The 21,674-nt window shown below is 45.2% G+C and overlaps 1 protein-coding gene across 12 annotated transcripts in view; it reads right to left on the reverse strand.

The window, feature by feature from the left end:
• Nucleotides 1-21,674, reverse strand: part of LOC127063793 (agrin-like) — a 235,553-nt gene that overhangs the window by 5,592 nt on the left and 208,287 nt on the right. For 10 of the 12 annotated variants that reach the window (XM_050993989.1, XM_050993988.1, XM_050993982.1 and 7 more), the window contains 16 exons: nucleotides 17,224-17,439; nucleotides 16,314-16,555; nucleotides 14,534-14,720; nucleotides 11,921-12,018; nucleotides 9,686-9,809; nucleotides 9,298-9,531; nucleotides 8,172-8,468; nucleotides 7,832-7,981; nucleotides 7,480-7,740; nucleotides 7,183-7,329; nucleotides 6,733-6,969; nucleotides 2,256-2,450; nucleotides 1,828-2,001; nucleotides 1,119-1,458; nucleotides 766-993; nucleotides 31-650 (listed from right to left, as the gene is read on the reverse strand). In XM_050993989.1, coding sequence (XP_050849946.1) covers nucleotides 31-650; nucleotides 766-993; nucleotides 1,119-1,458; nucleotides 1,828-2,001; nucleotides 2,256-2,450; nucleotides 6,733-6,969; nucleotides 7,183-7,329; nucleotides 7,480-7,740; nucleotides 7,832-7,981; nucleotides 8,172-8,468; nucleotides 9,298-9,531; nucleotides 9,686-9,809; nucleotides 11,921-12,018; nucleotides 14,534-14,720; nucleotides 16,314-16,555; nucleotides 17,224-17,439 — 3,750 coding nt within the window. The remainder of the gene's footprint in view (nucleotides 1-30; nucleotides 651-765; nucleotides 994-1,118; nucleotides 1,459-1,827; nucleotides 2,002-2,255; nucleotides 2,451-6,732; nucleotides 6,970-7,182; nucleotides 7,330-7,479; nucleotides 7,741-7,831; nucleotides 7,982-8,171; nucleotides 8,469-9,297; nucleotides 9,532-9,685; nucleotides 9,810-11,920; nucleotides 12,019-14,533; nucleotides 14,721-16,313; nucleotides 16,556-17,223; nucleotides 17,440-21,674) is intronic. The other 2 variants (XM_050993987.1, XM_050993986.1) reach the window with 2 other exon arrangements.

Consider the following 21,674-nt stretch of genomic DNA (forward strand, 5'->3'; position numbering starts at 1 on the left):
GACGTTCGAAGAAATGATTTGGGTACTCACGAATTTCGCAATGAACGCCGGTCCTGCCGGGTGGACATTTGCAAACGTATCCACCCTGGGGCAGTATGTCGCAAGTGGCACCGTGTTGGCAGGGCTCGTCGATACAAGGATCCAAGGATTCCTCGCAATTCCGGCCGGTGAATTGAGGCGGGCAAATGCACTTGTAATCCGGTGGCTCGTACTTTTCGACCGCGTAATTGCCACGCTCGAAACTCCCCTCGTAATCAAGATCGTAGTCGTAATCGCACTTTGTACCAACGCAACGTTTCTTCGAATTCTTCTTCGATCTTGGCTGATCGATCGAGGCGCAATGCGAGCCCTTACACCTGACGATGCTTACGCCGTTCTTGCGAGCGTTCTTATTGATCCTATTCTTACCCCTCTTTTGCAATCTTCGACATTCCCGACCATTGCAGAGATCCTCCTCGTAGATCGGTTGACAAGTCGCTCCGTTTTCACAGGGAAGATTGGCGCACGCGTTGTCTCCGCATTCCTTAACGCGATAAGTCTCCAAAACGTCTTTATCTCGTCCAACGTGCAGGTCCACGAATATTCGATTGATCTTCAGCTTCCGTATGCATCCCAGAAAACCGTGGTTGGTGCCGATATTGTCGTAGACTCTGTTCAAGATTTACACAAATATCAATGATTTAGACGAACGTCAAACGTCAACGTTCCTCGAGTTTAACGATATTCACGGGGGTGCATACTCCGATCGATAATAATCTCGCTCACTTTGAATAATTGCTGGGCATATTCCCAACGAAGGTATCCTGGTTCAGATCCAAGGACTTTAGCACCCCTTGGCTCTGGCCAACGATATCCTCGCCATCGTTGAAGATCAGTACTCCGTCCTTGTGATACCTTTTCGCCGCTACTCTATGGAAGGTCTTCATGGTGACTTTTTCCGGCGAAGTGAGGATGACCGGACCGTTACCAAGATTGTATCTAAATTGTACGTGTCTGAAAAAATGGCACGAGTAAACACTAAAAGGTAGCCAAGCGATGTAGTTACATAGTGGATGATAATAGGGTCTCTCTCTCTCTCTCTCTAAGTCGAGCTATATCGAAGGACGAGAGAATCTTACCCGTCGACGATAGCGAGAGATACGAAATCGCCGGTCCCGTCGCTCTTCTGCTGATTGTAAAGTATGATTCCGTTGTCGGCGTAGGTCTTTAATTCGACCTCGATGCTGAACTTATGATAGGCCTTCAGCCTGCTCATTCTGACGTAGCTCTTACCGTCGAAGGAAGGTACCTCGTAATCTCTCTTGTTTATCTCTTCGTCGCACAGCAGCCCCGTGTAATTCGGCCGACAGATGCAGACGAATGTTGCGCTCGGCAGGTCGATGCACGTTGATGTCATGTGGCAAGGATAGGAGAGACAGGCACGAAATTCCTCCGTCGGTGTTACTGGCACGTAATTGGCTGCGATGAAAATTGAGACACGATTGTTGTTGCCGTCGGTATTTCGGAAGCAATTACGTACGAATCAAACGCACTTTCGTACGAGGATTCGGGGATGTACGTGATATAGGTACATTACGTGTACATTATGTAGGTATTGCATGTATCATCTTGTAAATTGAATCTATTAACATGGTACGACGAAGATAGTTGAACGCGCACGTACATTGGATGGGTATGTACGAATGACGAAATTATTGGGTCGCGCTCGACTCGAGTGATACGATAATACGGTAATGTGAGAACTTTTGAATTTTCGTATATCCAAGTACGAAATAAGCGATAAACTTGCGAGACTCGTCAGATTTTTCTTTGCGAAACTTTTCTTACCGAAACATTCTTGTCGATCGCTGGTTTCCGCGTAACCCTCGGAACAGATGCAACCTCCGTTGGAACATTCGCTATTGGGAATCGTGCAGTCCTTATCGTCGGTGCAAAGATCACCGAGAAGCGCCGTGACGACTCTAATAGTAGCGGGCGTCGGCCGATATGCCGCAGCGATTCCTGCAAAATCGAACGTTAGGCGAATTAACGACTTGACGACTCTGATTATCCGTCGTGTCACCGTATTTCCAAATATTCCCATATGTTGAAGCAAAGTCAAACGAACGTTAATGCGTTCGCGCTGACGGACGATGCACGTTTTCCGATAACGGAAAATTTTCTTATTCAACGCGTCGCTTTCCTATACGCGCATGATACATGGTCGATACCTACATACACGACGGTTGTGAACTTTTTTCTTTACAATGACGTACCGTGCTTAAGGTTATCTCTGTCGATGGTGATGGTTTCTTGATGAGCTCGATGAGTGTAATAGTATCGTGGATCTGGTTCTGGGACCAAAAGGTGCCTGGTAGATTTAGATAATGGCGAAATAGCGGCTGCTGGTTGAGTGTATTGCACGGCGGTGTATCTCTTAACGGGGAAGTCCGTGTTCACGAGAGGATCGTCTGAAAGTTCAAACAACATTCGCTTTGCTTACTCCTCGAAATCGATCCTTTCTTGAGAGATGCGACGACTTATCTTCTTATCGTCACATATAATCATTATTATTCTATAAAGGAACAGGAGCGACCGAACGTTTTACGATCTTTCTATCATGGTCTAAGTCTACGCATCGTTAGATGTACGTATGTAAATGCTTTAACGATAACGGTGCGGTCTTGTTAAAAACCGCACCGATATCGAGGATGTTAATTATAAAGGTATCTTTTATGCGATCTGTTTGCAACTATCTACATTAATTACCGACATGGAAAATGCTGGATCCGCGGTTAGAATAAATATATATTTGCCCTAATTAATCCGTGACTGAAAGCAATCTCATTAAAAGGGATCGTTCGTAGAGCATATTTACATCGTCGTTTTTACAGGGTCAACAACGTGAACAATCGATTCTTTAAACGCCTAGCACGTTTAATCGCATCATTGACGTTTCGACGATGTTATTAAAACATTCAAATTTTCAATGTTAACCCTTGATAGATTTTCATCTACGTTCGGCGCATCTACGTTCTTGCCTCGACTTAAATGGGTAAATGAATGGATGGTTAGATAGAGAGAGGGGAGAGGAGAGAAACGCGTGACTCTACCAAACGTACCGCCTCGATGCATAGCAATTTCTGTAAATAATGAGAATCCAAAAGCTAATCTTATCGACTCGTTGGACTCGTAGACCGTGAGTCGAGCCGCGAGTAACAAAAGTTTTAACGGTGGGGTGGTGGCTTGATGGGATTTTAATTACTTTCCAATTGCAATGTTGTTTCCTATTATTTCTTTTCGACGATTTTCGTGATTTCTTTTTTCTGATTTCTTTTTGTATTATTTTTTTTGAGCAAGCTTCCCTGCGTCCACTTTTCTATCTCCGTCGGTACTTTTCCTATCTTTCTCTTTCCGTTCGCGTACGTTAACTCTCTTCGATCGTATACGCAGGCGTATTGAAAACGTACGTATAGATAAACGTTTGGTACAGAGCTTGCAAAGTGGTCTCCGTGTAAACGATTTTGGTTAATTTAAGGAAAAATACGAGGTTCCGCCTTTCCTTTGCTTCGTTCGAGTTTGATTCTTTTTCGAAAGCATCTGCTTTTAAATCGACCTTGCTCGCGTATATCCCTACGATACTTACAGTTTGCCTTTCCGAGAATGAAAAGAGATAAGGTAATTCGAGATACTAAAGAATCATTGCGCTTCTTTATCTTACTCCTCTCCTCTATTACCAAGTTCGAATTTATCAGAGAGCTCGAATCGAAGGCATTATTAGCTATCAAAGTGTCTTTCGTTCAAAGGAATCTTGCGATATCCGCGTTTATTTTTATTTTTCTCCGTAGCTTAAGAATAAAGAACGCGGTCAATGGAGTTTATCGTTCGTAAGATCTCTCTCTCTCTCTCTCTCTTCTTCTTCTTTACTTTTTCTTTATCCTTTTTAACTTTTAAGCGACGTTTCATCTCCCGTTTGCAAGATGATCGCGGGTTCTAGTATATCGAGCTTATTTAATTTGGGCCAAGAGGCGAGAGAAAGAGAGAAAAATCTTTTTCCTACGATCAATTTTCGAAAAATATCGCAACAAATTTTATTTACATCGTAATTTCTGTTGCTTCCAGTCTCTACGAGGATACTTTTCGAAGATCGATAGAAACGTATTTGTATCGATACTTACGTACGAAGGAAGAAAAAAAATGAAGTCTGTTTAGAAATTGACAAAATTACTTTGGCCGCTTGCATGGAAGATGTATCTATATATTTATCTACAAATAGTTTTCTTTTGGATATTATGCTGGAAAAAAGAAAAAACCGAGCTTGACCCACGACGAACGTTTAGAAACTCTGGAAAGAGCGGAAGTGTAGTAAGCATCGGCGTAAGTAAGAAGGAAGGGCCAGGAGTCGGAAGGAAAGGAGGCGAGGGCGAGGAGCGAGGAGGAGGAGGAGAGAGAGAGAGAGAGAGAGAGAGAGAGCGCCCAGGGTTTCCCAGTTTTCCCTCGTTTCCTCACTTTGATCAATTCCCTCGTTACCGTATCCTCGACGGTAACTCGATCGTTATTACTCGCGCGACCATCAAAGGCGTCACGCTTTCAGGATATCCAAGTGATCGTCGGTTGGCTCCTTTCGAGCGACCGGAGATCCACGAGTAGTCCCCCCAGAAATTACAGCATGCATTATTTACAGGAGGCAAAGTGCTATCTCTCACATCGTTCCTTCGACGTTTGCGCATCTCTCTCTTTCATCATTTCGGTGTCCTATTTTCATCCCTTTCGTATACGTATAGACAAACTCCAGGGATGGGTCCATACCTCGAGCAGGCAAATATAGTCGAAGAGGAATCAAAGAGGAAAAGACACGGTGCACGGGGCGAGGAGCACCGTAACGTAATGTAATGTGATTTATGTTTGATTCCCGAGAAGCAAGGAGAGAGAACTCGGCGAAGAACTTTTTAAGGAATTGACTTCCTTCGACGCAAAAGTCGAACGGTCGAATCGAGTTTCGTCGTAGGGAGGACACGTCGGCTGGATGACTGGGCAATCAAAAATAAGGACTGCGGAACGGGACGGCGAGTTTAATAGATTTCGACGTTACGTTTTACGAACTTTTCCGTAACGCAGGAAGGGGAGAGACGTAATGCAGGTCGAGCCAAAAGGGAAAAAACAACAACGGGAAAGGCTGCGTCTTACCGTATTTACCCTTTTCCCCTTTCTTTTTTTTTTTTTTATTCTTTCTCTTCCTTCTTCTTTTTTTTCTCTTTTTGGTATACCATCAACCCGCTTGCTCGTTAAAACGGACTCTCCGGTATCGATCGTGTCACCTTGAACGCAGTCGCCATTACTCCACGATTAATTGCATGCCCTCTTTTTATCGCGAAGCTATGCCACAGACCGATTCCAGTCGGGAAATTTGAAATCGATCGTTGTCCAAAGACGGAACGTTCCTTTTTTTTGCTCGACGATAAGTTCGGCAGCGAAGCAGCTTCCCGTTATTTCTACAATAACGTCGAACGCGTGCAAGGAGGATCCGGAGTATGATTTAATTAGATCTCGTACTCGGTGGCTTGTCTACTCGCGAACGAGCTAGCTTTCCTATCCGACTTTATATTTTCAAAGGTAACGGTGTGCTCGCCGAATCGAGGGTGGTTGTGCAAAGTCTGAATTTGAATCGGGTCGATTCCGTGGTTTCAATTTGTCAGAGCCCAGCGCTCATATTTGAGTTGGGAAACTAATTACCGACGTAAAATGAGCGTACTCGCGCGCGCGCGCGTCCTCGTTGACTCGTGTACGCCCTCACGAATATTCCGCGTGATAAGTTTGATTAATGAAAGCAATAACTGTCAAACGTAATGCACAATAGAGCGATACCGGTTCGAGCGTTTGCGGATAGGCGTCTTGGTAAAACAGAGGCCACGACTCGACGCGCTGTCGCTTCCATCCTTTCCCTCTCGTCCTTTCCTGCGAGATCCTTCGAGATCCCTCGGGACCCGTCGAGATCGGTCGTTGGCCGGTCGAACGTCGACACGTTGTGCTTTTAGTTTTCGGCGCCGAGACCGAAATCGATTGAGAGCGCGAGCAAAGCGCCGACAAAGCGTGGCCTCCGGGTTATAGAGGTTCAGGGGGTTATAAACATATAAATATATACATGTCAGTAAAAAGTTGATGAGTTTATTATCACCTTTGGATACAAAGGAAATAGGCTGCCGCAGATCAGTTCCTCGTGGTGTTCTCTATCGCGCGTACGATCGTTTTCTTTCGTTCGAACGTGAGAAAGACAACGAAAAGAGAAGAACGAAAAAAGAAGAAAAAAAAATCACAAAAACAAAAAAGTAAAAGCAGCTCCTGAAAGCGCGACAGAGGCGTATCTTATAACAACCTTTTCTACTCGTTGCTTTCCTCTTCTATGGATTAACAATATCTTAGACACGTATCCGATTATAATATATAAACATCGAGCGACGAGATGAGTCGTATCGATCGGGCGTATCGTTCGATAGCCGAGTGAATATCAACACAGGTAGACGTAGAGAAACGCAGTAGTAGCCTAGGTAAACGCGTCTCGTTTGCATTCCTAACGTGATCTAACTCGAATCCCGACGCGTTATTTTCCGTCAAATGTTTCCTCCTCCCTTTTCTTTCTTTTTCTTCGTATTTATATATAGTACTAGTTCTAGTCGTCGAAACGCAGAGAGATCGCTAATATTCAGTAACGTAGAATGTAAAGCGGCCTGTGCGGCGTACGCTCAGTGAACCCACCTCTGCAGTGACCAAAGGCCTGGGTCACCACGTCCGCCTGGTGACGACACGCGTAGAGACGTAGTTCGCACTCGCTGTCGTAGGTCTGTCCGTCGCTACCGCAAACCGGTACCAACGGTATGTCCGTTGGACAGGAGGACGGACAGACGCAGTGTGGACCGCCTATTTCGGAGCAATGTCCTCCGGAATAGCACTCCAGTTCCTTGCAAGAGGTTGGAATCGGCGGTATCGTATCGGCTGGGAACACACCAAAGAGGAACGTTAAGTCTTCTCGAGGGGCCATGGTATCTCTCAACGTTTACGCGCCGCTTACGTCGGTCGAATCGAATAGGGATTCTGGGTAGGTCAGGCGCGTGCAAGCGGTAAAGATAGGTGGATAGGTTTTGGCCGAAGACGAGAACGTATTTTCTTTCTACTTATCGGCAAGAATACCTTTTCTATGCGATATACCTGAATAACAGCCGGTAGGCGTGAGTATTTTATTGTGATCGGTGCAGATCGTACACTTTTGCCCTTGAATGTCGGGCTTACAGACGCAACGTCCGGTCATTTGCTCGCAATCCTCCCGGACGGAACCAAAGAGCGAACAACCGCAGGCTGTAGAGGAATACAAAGGGAGAAAAAAGGCATATATGTACATGCATATATATATGTGTGTGTGTGTGTGTGTTGCGTGTTTGGCGACCGCGATAACTCATATCAAATGTAAGAGTTTAAACGCGCCCGAGGAATAATCGTCCGTCTTACGTATACATCCTTGATGTCCCTCGCTGATCTTTGGCAATCCCCAGTAACCTGGCATGCATCTGTCGCACTTGAGACCACCCACTCCTGGTCGACATTCGCACTGTCCGGTTTCCGGATTGCAGGTGTCGGATACGCTACCCAGTCTGTTACAATTGCACGAACTGGGACAACCAGCGCCATCCGGTCCAAGCGCTGCGGTTTTACCGTCCGGACAGCAGCCGTGCCAGGAATCCGAACACTTGACCACTTGAATTCCTTGGACTAACGCGAAAATGGCCAGTTTATTGTTTTCTTCGTTTCGTTGTATTAGCTCGCGCGAGAGCGCCGATTAACCGGTTACGTTGAATTTTACCTTTCTTGCAACAGCGAGCGAATCGTGGAGTTTGATGGCAATAGCTATTGCTCGGACAATCTCTGCGATCGGGTCCGCTTCCGCAGTCGTACTCCTTGCCATCGGCGTCTATCAACGGCGGATCTCCGTTGCAAGGTTTTACCTCCATGCCTGAACGCGCGATAAAAATCAAATTGAATTTGAAAGAAGGTCGTTTCTTTCGTCCGTGAAAACTACTGTGAAACGACTACAAAGTATATTTGTATATATACAAAGTTAGCGTATATTAGTATCGTCAAAGGATGAGGAAGAAGAATAATATAGCTCGAAGCATTGTTAATGTGCAACTAAGATGGCCAACCTTGACAAAGATCAAGGGGCCTCAGTCGTAACTCCTGTTGTCGCTGACAGGCCTCCATCTTCATCGCGCAGAGAGACGAATATGTCCTAAGATCGCTGCCGCAAACCGGACGCATATTTTCCGGCGATATCGAGGCACAATCGAAGCGGCAGCTACATCTTGGAAATTTATCCGGTCCGAGTTCGCACGTGGCCTCGAAATCGCAATGAATGTCCTTGCAAGCCTCTCGTTCTTGAGTGCTGGTAACGTCGGCGACCGTGGTGGCCACGCGTGTCAGAGCCGGGGTCGACATCGTCGCTGTTTCGAGCGGTTAAAGGGACAAGTGGAGAGACGGACGGACACGGGGGCGGAGAGAGAGAGAGAGAGAGAGAGAGAGAGAGAGAAAGGGGAGGGGAAGAGAGAGGGAGAGAGAGCGAGATTAGATAAGCGGTTAGATTAATAAGAATCGGAGGATTAGCATCGTTCCGAATGAACATTAATTGATAGAAGCTTTTTATCGAAGCGTTCGCGTAATAATGATCTCTCACGATGATGCGAGTATTAAAATTCAGATCTCGTTTGTAATTTCAACGCGTCGAAGGGTACGTCTTTTAAAAGTTACGATTTTGCAAATTGCATTAAACGTTGCAAGTGCATTTAACGCGCATCTAGGACCTAGTTATCGTATTCATCGAAATACGTAGATATCGAAGAAATTGAAGTTACGCCGAACCGCGAATAACGTCGATCCGGTACGTTCGTTCGCACGTACGGTGAAGTGCGGGAAGAGTTCGCTTGACCGATCTTATCGCGAAACGATCGAAGCGCGTTGGTTCTTTTAAACGTAGAAAATATAATATTTTTCGTACAACGATATTGGAAAGGAGAGAAACACGTCACAGAGCGATCGATCGCGCGTTCGATATGCCCGTTTCAATGGATCCTTCAATGTCCTTTTGTCCAATTGAAATCGCAAAACGTCTAGTTCGCGATCGCGATTGTCGAGCGTTATCCATTGTTTCGACGAAGGGTAAGTTATTTTTTCTGCTCCCTTTTTTCCCCTCTCTTCGGCACATTGTTCGTATCTTCGATCGGCGAACGAGTTTTATAGAGAGGAGTTTTCGGAGAAGGGAATTTTTCAACTTACTCAGCGCTGCCACAGCGAATCTTTCACCGCAGTCGCCGTAGAAAATCACGTGCAGGGCCGGCAATTTCGGGTCCCTCCCACAAGCTGCCTTTTGTAATTCACACTCGGATTGGTAAGTCTTGGCGTCGCTACCGCATACAGGCTCTCCGTTACTTTCCGGACAGATCTCCGGGCATACGCAGACCCCTGCCATACAGCGGCCTCCGTTTTCGCATTCCACCCTCGCGCAAAGTTCTGCAAACCGTTTGAATCTTCCGCTATTCACTTTTTCGCGGATAAACTCGACTAAGCGTGCAATCACGTTCGCGCGATGAACAGAATCCGGCGTTAATCTCGTTCGATAATTTATATGCCTGCTTGCGAATTAGAGGTAACAAAAATGACTAACCACAATCGCCCATATAATGGATGACGATTTCAGTCTGAGTCGTGCAGGAAACCTTCTTCAAGGCGCACTCGTTCTCGTAGGTCACACCGTCGGATCCGCAAACTTTGTCCGTCGGCTCTTTCCCCTGCGAATTGCGTTACATTGTGGCGATAATAAATGTCGTTACGCGAAGAGATAAGCAATGGCCGGTTATTAAAAGAGTACGGAAGGGGAAGGGAAGAAAAAGAGAAAAAAGAATAGAAAAGAAAGAACATTATACCGTCCTATTCTCCGACGACGACGCCTCTTCCTCGTAAGATTCGTAAAGTAAGAAGACGAGAAATCCCTTCTACGATATTCCTACTCGGTAGAAACTTTTTTTTATTTTCACATTTATTTTCCGGACGTAACGTACGTAATAAAAATGTACATCGGTTTAATCGATTGGATCGCTCTCCTTTTACTCGCGCAAGTAAATACGCCTATAAGTAAATATCGCTATACACCGATACGATATTCGAAATAATCGATGCTTCCCAATGATTTATCCAAATTCGTTGGGCGTATTCGTTAAACGATATTTATGGAATTTTCCCCAAAATATCTCTAATGTTTTATAACGATACAATGCATTCCCTTTTATATTTCGAAGAAATGGCACACGGACTCTCCCTCGATCCTCGATTTTGAACGTTGGTATAACGTTATTGTAGATACATAAATGCATGCTACACATATAAACGGATATACTATAAATAATAGAAAATATTATTAAAAATTGATTTATTCTTCGTAGGAGATTCAAACCGCGCGTGAGGAGAGTCGAAAGATCATGAAACGCGCGAAAGTAAATAATTCATGCTTGTCTCTTCAACTATAGATTTTTCTTTCGTAACGTCGTCGCGTCATAAGGGAATTCTAAACTCTTTCCCTTCCTTTAACCGTCTCTTCCTTCCTTCCTTTCTAGCGCACTTTCTTGGAGAATAAAAGGACAAGTTTCCCTTTCTCTAGCTTTCCCTTCGACGAAGCACACGCGCTATTCCGCTACTCCTCTTAACCCTCCGAACGGATGGTCCTGCGACCACACCCGAAAAATTCAGAATCGCTCGAGGCATCGTCAGCAAGACGTTTCACGAATCCGGAAGTTACAATCACTTTGTACTCGTGTATCTGGATGGAAAGATCGTAGGTTTTTCTTCGAAGAGAATCAACGGCTAGAATCCACGATAGATCGAACGTATCCGAATGTGTCGAATGGAACGTTAACGAAGAGAAAGAAGTCAAGCCCCCGAACAACGAAATTGTTAACGTAAGCGAAAACCTTGGAAGCACACGCCTTCTTTTTCTTTCTTTTTTTTATCGGACGATCCGAAAGAAACACTCGACGATGTACGATTATGTAAATACGATCCACGTGAATCGTATTTTATCCTCTCTACGCTACCATTTTAATCTCTCTGTACGTCTAGGGGGTCCTTGAGACAAATAGCGGCCGTATAAGAAACGATTATTAATATAATCTTCGTAACGATAATTCCTTGTTCCGTTATTCGAAAAGAACGATGGCATTGCATACGTTAGTGGATAATCGAGCGGGCATACGAGTATCAGCGATTATTCGATTGATAAAAGAAACCCACTCGCGTTCGCAGCTGCGAGTGAAATCTATCGACCGACGATCGTTCGTTCTCGCGAAAAGTACTTCTACGGCCTAACGATTCTCCCGTCACGATATAACGAAATGCTTTTGTTGTTAGATGAACTAAAAAACGAGAGAAGCCAGCAATCGAATGTTCCGATCTCGCTGGTTATCGAAGGCCATCCGACATGCGTTAAGTCTCGCTCTCGTTAACGCAACAAGAGTAAAATATTCATCCCACGATGAATGCCCTATCGAGCATACACGATATGCATATACATATGTATCTATGTATTTGCGTGCACGATATGAATTCCATTTGTAACACGTGTTCGCCTACGGTTCAACCGTGATTTTCCCAAATTTTTTTGTCAGCGAACGATAAGAGACAAATCGGTTCATTTTTCCATTAATAACGTTCACTTACGAGTGCTCGGATAACTACATGACCTACGAACATCGACGATCGGTTCGATCACTCGTTTTTCTCTCTTTTTTTCTTTTTCGTCTTACTCCATGGTACCCGTATATGGATGCATTTGAATAAATGGAAAATCAAAGAAATTCCTACTACGATTTCTAAAGTTTTTCTTCGACTTCGTTACGTGCCTACTTACCGAATTTTCGCATTTCGTCGGGCAAACGCATTTTGCCTCCCCGGCGCTGTCGCTCTCGCATTCTGCGTAATGTTCGCACTTCTTATTTTCGCAACCGTCTGCAAACAGGAAATTGGTGTTACTTTATAAACGTAATGGTGTTACGAATCTAACGTACGAATTAACGACGAATTAACGTCGCGAGAGGATAGTCGACGTGCGTATTTTTCAACATCTTGTCCCGAGATAGTTTATCCTATCTCCGAGTGTCCCTCGAAACTTGACCTCTTCTTACGGACATTTTACGAACACACTGCGGATCGATCGTTCCGGATGATATAAAAGTGACGACTCTCATCGTTTTGAAATGCCGTCGCGTAACGCCCACGACTAGTAGAATTTTATTTTCTTCTACGAAGAGGTTGTCTCGTGGATGTAATATTAATATCGTTTACGCGAGCTAGTGCTCTCGTTCTTAATTAAAAGCGTAGAGTCTTGCATATTAATGACTTCTTTCGGAAGAGGCATGAGCGATCGAAGCTGCATTCATTAGCGAAAGGAATTCGATACTCGGACCGAATTTCAGCCACGTATCGAAACTATGCCGGCACGTTTTTGTCTTTGACCGCGTACGCGCGAATAGATATTAATAGGTAGTAGGTACATTAAAAGAGCCGTCGGGTTCTCACGGTGAGACTCATTGAATCGTGCCCGTTCGCTTCGATTTTCGTCGAAGATCGATTACGACTGAAATATCTTCTATCGTCACGATCTTCATTTTTCGTAATTGCATTCTTTTTTCTTTCTCTCTCTTTCTCTCCTCTTCTCTATCTCTACAAAGTAATCGTTCGAAACGGCCCTTCGGATTTTGCGTACGCCGAACAATTTGTCAAATTAGACGAATAGACGTCGTTATACGTTTATTATACGCTTAAATCGCAGTATCGTATCTAGAAGTAGTATAAAGACGTAATATACAAGTCCTCGACCAAGGGAAAACCGCGGTGTGTTCGCAAATTTCGTATCGATCGGTCTTGCTCGACAAAGCGTCGACTCGTTCGTGAGAATCGAATTCTCATTTAAATGGAAATATATTCGTATAATGTTTTCATGCATTAAGCGAGCAGGAAAAGCAAAATTCGATATTAACGCACGAAATTATTTGTATATTTCACATATAGAGTGTAATATCTTAGACGACGATGGGGATAGGTCAGCGAGACACGTAGATATATTTGGGTATATGTTAAGAGATTCGTAGAAGCGCGTAGGAGAAGAAGTAGGACTGGTAGTAGGAGGAAAAGTAGGAGGAAAAGGAAGAGGAAGAGGAAGTGGAAGAGGAAGAGGAGGGCATCGACAGATGCATTTGCGAATGTGTGAATTTGCGTTGGAAATGAACAGAGCCAGGTGTCACGCGGAACCCAGCCTCGGGGCGAACCCTCGAGTTGTACGTTTGTTTCGTGCACAGCCGGGTCATTCGCGAGTAATTTCCATAAAGAGGGCGAGCGAGCGAGAGACAGAGAGACAGACAGACGGACAGACAGAGAGAGAGAGAGAGAGAGAGAGGGGGGGAAGAAGAATGTAGAATGTAGAATGGGGAAGATTAAAGCGGGACTATATCGTAGTTTCGCGCTTTCAGAAATCCTTGTCATCTTGTTATGACGGACGATAAATTTCGTATCGCCTCCAGGAGGTGCATCTCTGTTCTCTGTTCCCCCTCCTCCCTCTCTGTGTCACACAGAATCTTTGTGCCTTTTCTCTTCTCTCTTTCTACTGCCTTTTCATCGCAAATATCTCGTCATCGATGACAAAACTTGTCTTTTGGTTTAATAATTTTCATGTTTCAGCTCTCGTGACAAATTCTCGATATTAGTGAAAAATCTTTTCTTTCCTAATCGAACGCGAAAGGCAGGAGAGAGAGAGAGAGAGAGAGAGAGAGATCCCAAGGAAGCCAGAGAAAGCGTCATCGAGGAATTCGCATCCTTGCTTTCGCTCGGCTATTCCGTTCCTCTTCGTCCCACATCGACAATACGAAGTAGAAAGGAGCGAGCTGCTGTCGGGCTGCTGCTTAGTTGCGGTTCGCCCGAGACGAGGATTAATAAGAATGAAATTGCAGGATACACGAACAATGAAATTGTCCGAAAGGAAGAAAGAAGCCGTTGTTATTAAACGCACCGGAGAAAATAATCTAAAAAGTATTAATACCCGAACGTTCGTGGGAACGTGCATGCATTCGCGAGTATGTATGTCGGAATTTTTTTGATAAAATTTTTACCGAGAGCAGATGAGAAGAAAGAGAACGTGCGGCCACGATCTTAAAAAAAAAAAAAAAATACGAAAAAACAGAAGGAGAAAAATAAAGATTTCAACATCGAACAAATTTAGTAGCGTTCTCGCAAAGCGGATCACGGCAGATGGGAAAGCGTGTGCGTCGATGAAATCTCATGTAAATGATTCTTCGATAAATTCGATTTAGCTTTTCCAGCTCCAGGAGCCGTTCGTCGCCGGGTATAGAATCGTGGCCTGGCTCTGCAAAAGTAATTTTTACTCGCGACCGAGCTAATTACGCGCGACGACTCAAAGATATACTTTTCATCGTCTAGTCGAGATCTCGTCGAGTCTTTGGTTACTCACTACACAAGCCCTGATAAAGAACTCGAATCTCTCGGCGATGTTGGCACGCCTCTAATCTCAGCTTGCACTCGTTTCCGTAGCTGATGCCGTCGTCCCCGCAAACTGGCTGAAACTCCGCCGGACAGGTAGGACACTCGCAAATGGCGGTTCCGCCGTTTTCCGCACAAATTGCACCCCATTGGCAGACCTGTGAAAACAAATTTCGTCTCTCTTTTCTTCTTCCATGTTTCTTTTATTTTTCTTACTAGCATAGCGAGATTGGTCGCATTAAATGGAACTCTATCCTGGGAAATTTGGTTCGCGTCAAAAAAGGACGCGGATCTCTCTCGATAGTCCCGTCCGAAGGACGCGAACGCGAACGCCTCTTCTCTCGATTCCAGACACGAGACGGTAGGGGCGCACCCTCGCCTCCTTCGCTCGCCTAAAGCTGATAATTTATCGCTGACGATATTTTATCGCGACGCATAATTTACTACGCTCGGCTGCCTTAATTCTCAGGATTTAATGTACTTTGCTCCATTAGATAACTGCACTGCACTGTCCTTTTTCTCCGATGTGGAATTCCGCGCGGAAGGTCGTAGAAATATTATGAGATTAGCAACGCGACGCGGCGCGACGAAGCGACGGTACTGTACCGGTACTCGATAACTTCTCGTTATACCCGAGGATTCGACTCGACTGGAAGCGAATTTTTACCCGCTATCTTCCATCGCTTATACCCTACAACCTGCCCTCTAACTTTCAGCCTCGGCTTTCCTTCGTTATCAATTATCGCGTGGAAAACGAAGACACGATTTCGAGGGATCGCTACAGTTTTTCCTTTTCTCTCTTTCGTTCGAGCTTCGTATCGAGCTTCGTATCGAGCTCCGTATCGAGCTTACCGTTCGACACTCGAAGAGTTTGTCGTCCTGCGAAATATGCGCGAATATGAGACAACAGGTTTCCGTTTCTTATGCAAGTTTAAACGATATGCCGCGCTTAGTAATAATCTCTTTGTCGTTAAAGAAATAAGAAGATCCAACGACGAATTAAACGGACGGCGAGGGCATCGGAACGGTCGGGAAAAGGATTCGAATCGACGGTGACTCGATACTATTATTGTCTACTCCTAAAAATTCATCGACCCCATTTTTTTTCTTTTCTCTCTCGCGGAGGGACGAGGGAGCTCGCGATGTCATCCGACCTGGTTGTCATCCAATTAGCGACAATCGCTTCTCGAGGAGACTCTCGTGGAAACGGTACGCGCTGAGACCGTAGCATTTTAAAATCTTATCAAAGAAATCAACGCGAATAGGGAAAGCAGAAAATGCGAATACAAACGAGCTGTCGTAATGAAAGAATTATTTCAATCACGATATTTTAGTCGTCTTTTCGTCAAATTACTCGACTCATTCTTTCGACGTCGAACGAATCAAAGAGCGAGTAATAAGCAAGATTTGTTTTTTCATCCAAAGTCGCGATAACGTCATCGCGCTTCGATGCGGAAAAATTGAAAAGAAAGCCTAGTAGAAAGGCGTCAGGAATATCGTCGTGGGAATATCAACGTAAAGAGAAAGAGCTACCGAGACCATTAATCGTAAAAGCGATGCACGCGTTCATGCGAGCGGAAATCGCGAAATACCTTCCTACCTATCTCCTCTCGTCGTCCTCGAGAGATTCTCGGTCGCAATTTGTCGGGTACTCGGTAGCGTTGGTGAGCAAGATACAGATATAGAGATAGATGGATAGATAGCGAGGGAGCGAGAGAGGGAGAGAGAGGAACTAGGAGAGATCAACTGACCTTTTCGGAGCAGGGTCCTCTCGAGCCGCAGGTACCCGTGTAAGCGACCTCGATATTGCTCTTCGTTAGACAGGCCCGTCTCTTGAGCTCGCAAAGGGACGTGTAGGTGGTGCCACCGCGCGCACAAACTGGTCTCATGACTGGCTCGCATTCCGGACCGCATTCGCAGCTCGCAATGCCATATCGGTTGATGGCACATTGTTCGTACGAACCGCATTTCGCCTCGTCGCAGGGATTGATACCTGAGAAATTGTGCGGAAAATGTGACTTTATATCATACGTTTCGCTGCATCGTTCGAATAGCATTTCCGATTTGGTTATTAATTTCGACACATAATTACCAAATTATCTTGTCAATGATCCACGCATGATTTATTTATTTTTTTAATTTTTGTGAATACGACTCGAGAATAAAATTGTATCAATTTTATCGCGTGTTTCGACAAATACAAATACGAGGTATATCAAGAGACTTAGATACCGAAGAGGAAGGGAGAGAGAGAACCATAAAGCGATTTGCAAAAGCAAAATGACGTACTTTACACACACGTCGGCGATTTATCGACGCATAAAATTGCGCGAAATGCGATTGGTAAGAGCCACGTCTCAACGCATTTCCCGATGCTTAAGAGCGTTTGTCGATCAAAGTAGCACGATGCTCTCAAAAATACAAAATGATTGTTTGAATTAAATCTTTGATATTCGCGTTGACTTACGTTTCTTTGCTTAAGAGGAAACTAATCCAAACTATTCCAAACGTAGGTATACCGCTAAACTCTCATTGTTTACGAGAACGACCAGGCTCTTACATTGTTGGTTGAATGATATTTGTGCGATAGATAGCGCGTTTCTAGGAAAGCCTGGGCTTTGAAGATAGAGAGTATTTAACTCGTTCAGAGTTTCGTCTTACCTGAACTGCAGGCACCATTATAGATCTTTCGAAGTGGAAGTCTCGATCTGCAAGCTTCTTGTCGGAGGCTGCACTCGTTCGAGTAAGTCTTACCGTCGCTTCCGCATACGGGCGAAAATTCGAGTCCGCACTGTTCTCCGCAACGGCAAGCGGGTTGCCTGGAGCCATCCAACTGACAGATTTCTGGTTCCATGCATTCGACGCTACCACAGGGATCTGTAATGTCGAATAAGAGCCATCAAGCATTTTTCAAATAATTATTGTGATAACATCGAATGAAATTTTACGATCTCTCTCTCTCTCTCTCTCTCTCTCTCTCTCTCTCTCTCTCTCTCATTTAACGTCAATAACGTTTCATTAAAAAAGAAACTGGAGCAATCTGTTGGTCCATTATGCTCCATCGCTTAGCAAAAAGATGACAGAAAAAAACAAGTAGGTGAGAAAAATGGCGATAAAGATGGAACCGAAGGCGTTACCGTGGAAGAAGTCACGCTTTACCACGAGATTAATCTTCAGCCTCGAGCAAGCTGGAAGAAAGCTAGAATTTAGTTTCCTCCTCCGACCTCGAGCATTCGTGTGCTTCTCTTCTATACGACTGACGGGGCAGCTTCTCTTCTCTCTCTCTCTCTCTCTCTCTCTCTGTATTCTCGAACGTAACTAGAGCGGAGAGAGCGAGCAAATTTGTATCTTTGATAACGGCAAGCGCTCCGATCTTACATACGTCTACTTCGTCCTACCGTCAAGACGACGTTCGATGCTTGAGATTCTCTGCGAGACTAAAGGATAGGGAGGGATAATGCTAGTGATCGTTACGATATCCGCAAGCTGTTTACAAGGACAATGTTAGTGGGGAAGCAGAGTGGAGAAATTTCCCTCTTCGTACACTTCCAACATAAACAACGAAACGTCAAAGAACCTTTGGCATGGATCTTTAAGAGGATAGAAGCAATGACGGTTCATGTTCATTTCCTACTTGCTAATATCCAATTTCTTTTTTATCGAAAAGAAGCGAGACGAACTTATTTATTGAAAAGAAAACGTATGCGCATAAATCATGGAAATTGAAGTGTGTACCACGAAAGTTATATTTTGATGGATGAATTTTCTTTCTCGGTAGGACAGAAAAAGAGGAAGACGGAGAGAGCGAGAGAGAGAGAGAGAGAGAAAACGTGGACATAACTCGAATTCCATCGGCCCGGTCTCGGGACGCCCGAGGGATCTACCGGAGAGAGAAAGCGTCGCGCGAGCGATAAAAGTGTGTTTAAAATTCCCGCGTCGCCGCCACAGGGCAATTGTTTTTAAGTTCGTCGGTGAAATCCCTTTTCTTTCCGCCTCTCCGCTCTCGTTCCAGCCGAGCATTCAAGCGTCGCGGCTTCTGGTTCCTCTTGCGTCGTCGCCGTGGCCTCGCCGATTTCAACTAATCTTCCAACTTGCGAGAAACTTTTCCACGCGGTCTCCGTCTCCATTTTCCTCCGTCTCTTTTCTTTCATCTTCGTCTATCTCGACCTACCACGCGCTTCGTATCATCCGTGAGATAACTTTGAAAAAAGTGGAAAATCTGGATTGAGAAGGTTTCAATAGTTGTACCGAATGAGCCGGGAAAAGAAAAGGAGCGAAATCTTCGGAATTTAACCGACGCAAAGCGTCGACGAAGCGAGATAGGACGACGGGAATGGATTTTACATCGGAGAGTTCAACATCGGTCTCAATTTTATGGACGTTCGAACGTTCCCGCGCGTCTACCGACGCACACGCACCGAACGGATGCAATATATTTGATCGATCTGCCTCGATTCCGTTCTTCCGCAACGATGCATTCGATAAGCTGCGTTTCGGTCCGGCGCGGCGCGACTGACTTGATCCAGATAAAACATATTTATCGATAACGGCAGCGCGCGCAAAACCGATAGATTCGAGCCATTCGTCTTTCGATGGAGAAACGTTGTCACTACTTTCTTCGTTTCTTCTTCCAGTGTATCGCTGGTTTAACGCTTATTATCGGGTCAAAGTATTCGACACTCGTACTCTCGTCTAACAAACGGAAAACCCGAACATCGCATACATCGCAATCGTCGTATCTCTTGGTCTGCATCTGCGAGAGTGAGAAAGAGGGAGAGAGAGAATATGGCGGTCTTATCTGCTACTTCCGGCGTTGCTCGCAAAATAGCGAGAATACGAGACACGCGAAACGAAGGCGAGCGAACATTACGAGCGTCGTATAAAGGTATTATGTCTGGAAGGTGGAATGACTGGGTTTATGTTAACAGCAGCACCGCGGTACTTCCGGGTTAACGTACACCAGCAGTAACCCGCTTCCGTTCGATCTACCTTTGGTAGGACCTCAGGTATCGCAACCAAGAAACCGGCAAAGCCATCGTACGTGCCATCGTCGTTGTCGTCGACGGCGCGCATCAGGGTCGCGCGGATATCCTACCGCTCTTCCTCCCCCTCTTTGGAGTAGGAAACATAAACGCGAAAATTCGAAAGAGTACCTATCGATTTTCGGTGTACCGTCGCGTATGATGCTACGCTTGTTATTCGTTTAGTTCGAATACAAAGTCGAAGGAAGATTTTATATTCGAAAAGTGGATGGTAGAGGTCGGTCGTTCGAAATAAGTGGAAAGCGAAGGAGCAGTATTCGTCCGGTTAGTCGCGTGCAACGTTCGCGCGAGTTCGTTTTTAGCAAGTAGAACTTCGGACTCCTATATTCCTTCTCTTCTCCGTTACGACGTACGAGTATACGTTCTCCTTTCAAAGTGAAAATCGAGCGTCGCTCCTCCGCCGATCCAACGAAAGAGAAGCTTCCGTCTCGTTGAACCTGTTCGCAAAAGGTCTTTGGATAAACACGTTTCAGCTACGTCACCAGTCTGCCTTTCCATCCTACTTCTTTCACGAGCGCCCACACGTAGACACCCTCTCTCTATCTCTTTCTTGCTTCGAGATTTCCTCTCACACGTGTCCGTGTACGTACGTTCGAAAGAGGCAAATACTTTAGCCTAGCGAGTGTGAGAATTTAGTTGAATCCATTTTGCAGAACCGAAGCTCGTATCCGAAGCGCTCGTCCTCTCTGCATCCCTGTTCCCAAGACCCTTATACGGGCCGCTCGAGCGTGAAAAGAATGGGGTACAGTTTTTCCACTTCTCTCTTTCCGTCTCTACCCGAGATACCAAAAGAATAATCTCAAGTTAAAGTGAGTTTATTCGACGAAATGTAGATGGGAGAGTAGACACTAGTAATCTCTACTTGCCGTACGTTTTCGCGTTAATTAGTCGAAGAAAAAACTCTTTGTCTCGTTTTCGATTTCCTTTAAACTTTCGTCTTCCTCCTCGACTCTTGGAATATATTCTCTCAAATTAATATTGACACTTTTATCTTTGATATCGCATCGATTTACGCTGACGCGTCACACGTTTTAAAGATGATTCTTTTTCCTTCTTTCTCTCTCGATCGAGAATCTCCGTTTTTAATCTCCAACGGAAAAGTTGTTCGACTCGACTATGGAAAACGTTTTCGCATTTTCTCCATTTTCAATATACTGGTCCAGATTGCCGATCAAGAAGCAAACGGTAGAGGAGAGAAGAGATGGAAAGGAGGAGAAGTGGGGGAAAGCGAAACGAGTTCGGTGGCTCGGAAGTCTCGAAACTTTTCGAGCTAATTTGATTTATCGTCGGCGCCACTCGAGATTCGTATCCGGAGCTATTCTACTCTCGGCCTTACCCTCGAACGAAAGACGTTGCGAGCGAACGGACTAGAGAAAGGGGATCGGGTGAAAGAAGGTGGGTTCGAGCCACGGCAAGTGATACTTTATGCCGCGGAGAATTTATTATCGATTTTGGCGTTTAAAAGTATCGCACGGGACCAACTGGCACCGATTGATAAACGTTGCTCGCCGTCATTGTCGGAGCGCCGTCGTCGTGCGTGCCTTTCGATCCGAGAAAGGAGGAAGATGCGAGAAAACGAAAACTAATGCGAGCGAGCGAGCGAGCGAGTAAGAAAGAAAGAGAGAGAGAGAGAGAGAGAGAGGACTCTTTCCGTCTCTAGGACGATCCTCGGCGACTTTACCGCCCTGGATATTACGTTTCATTGTTCCTTATACAATACCAAGGCAGAAATACAATTGAAAAGGAAGGAGCGAAGAAGTCTCGCGGAAGAGAGGAAGAACGAGAGAAGAGAGACGAAGAAGGAAGGACGAGGTAGGAAGAGGAAGACGTTCGTCTTTGTAAACTTCCGACGTCGTCGTCCTGGTGTGACTTTCTCTTCCTTCGAGTCTTCTCCTTATCCACCTACCGAACTAAAAGGCTCACTGGATCTAGGCGCAGTCTAGTTCTCCATGCGAATCCGTACCGTCGTTATTACGCTCAAGCGGACAGATTGCGAAGAGGGAGAAGAGAACCGGATTATAAAATTGCACTCGACGATAATCCAAAGTAGTCGTACGCGACCACTGGATA

Source organism: Vespula vulgaris, chromosome 5, assembly GCF_905475345.1.
Source record: "Vespula vulgaris chromosome 5, iyVesVulg1.1, whole genome shotgun sequence".
In the NCBI taxonomy this organism is placed as follows: domain Eukaryota; kingdom Metazoa; phylum Arthropoda; class Insecta; order Hymenoptera; family Vespidae; genus Vespula; species Vespula vulgaris.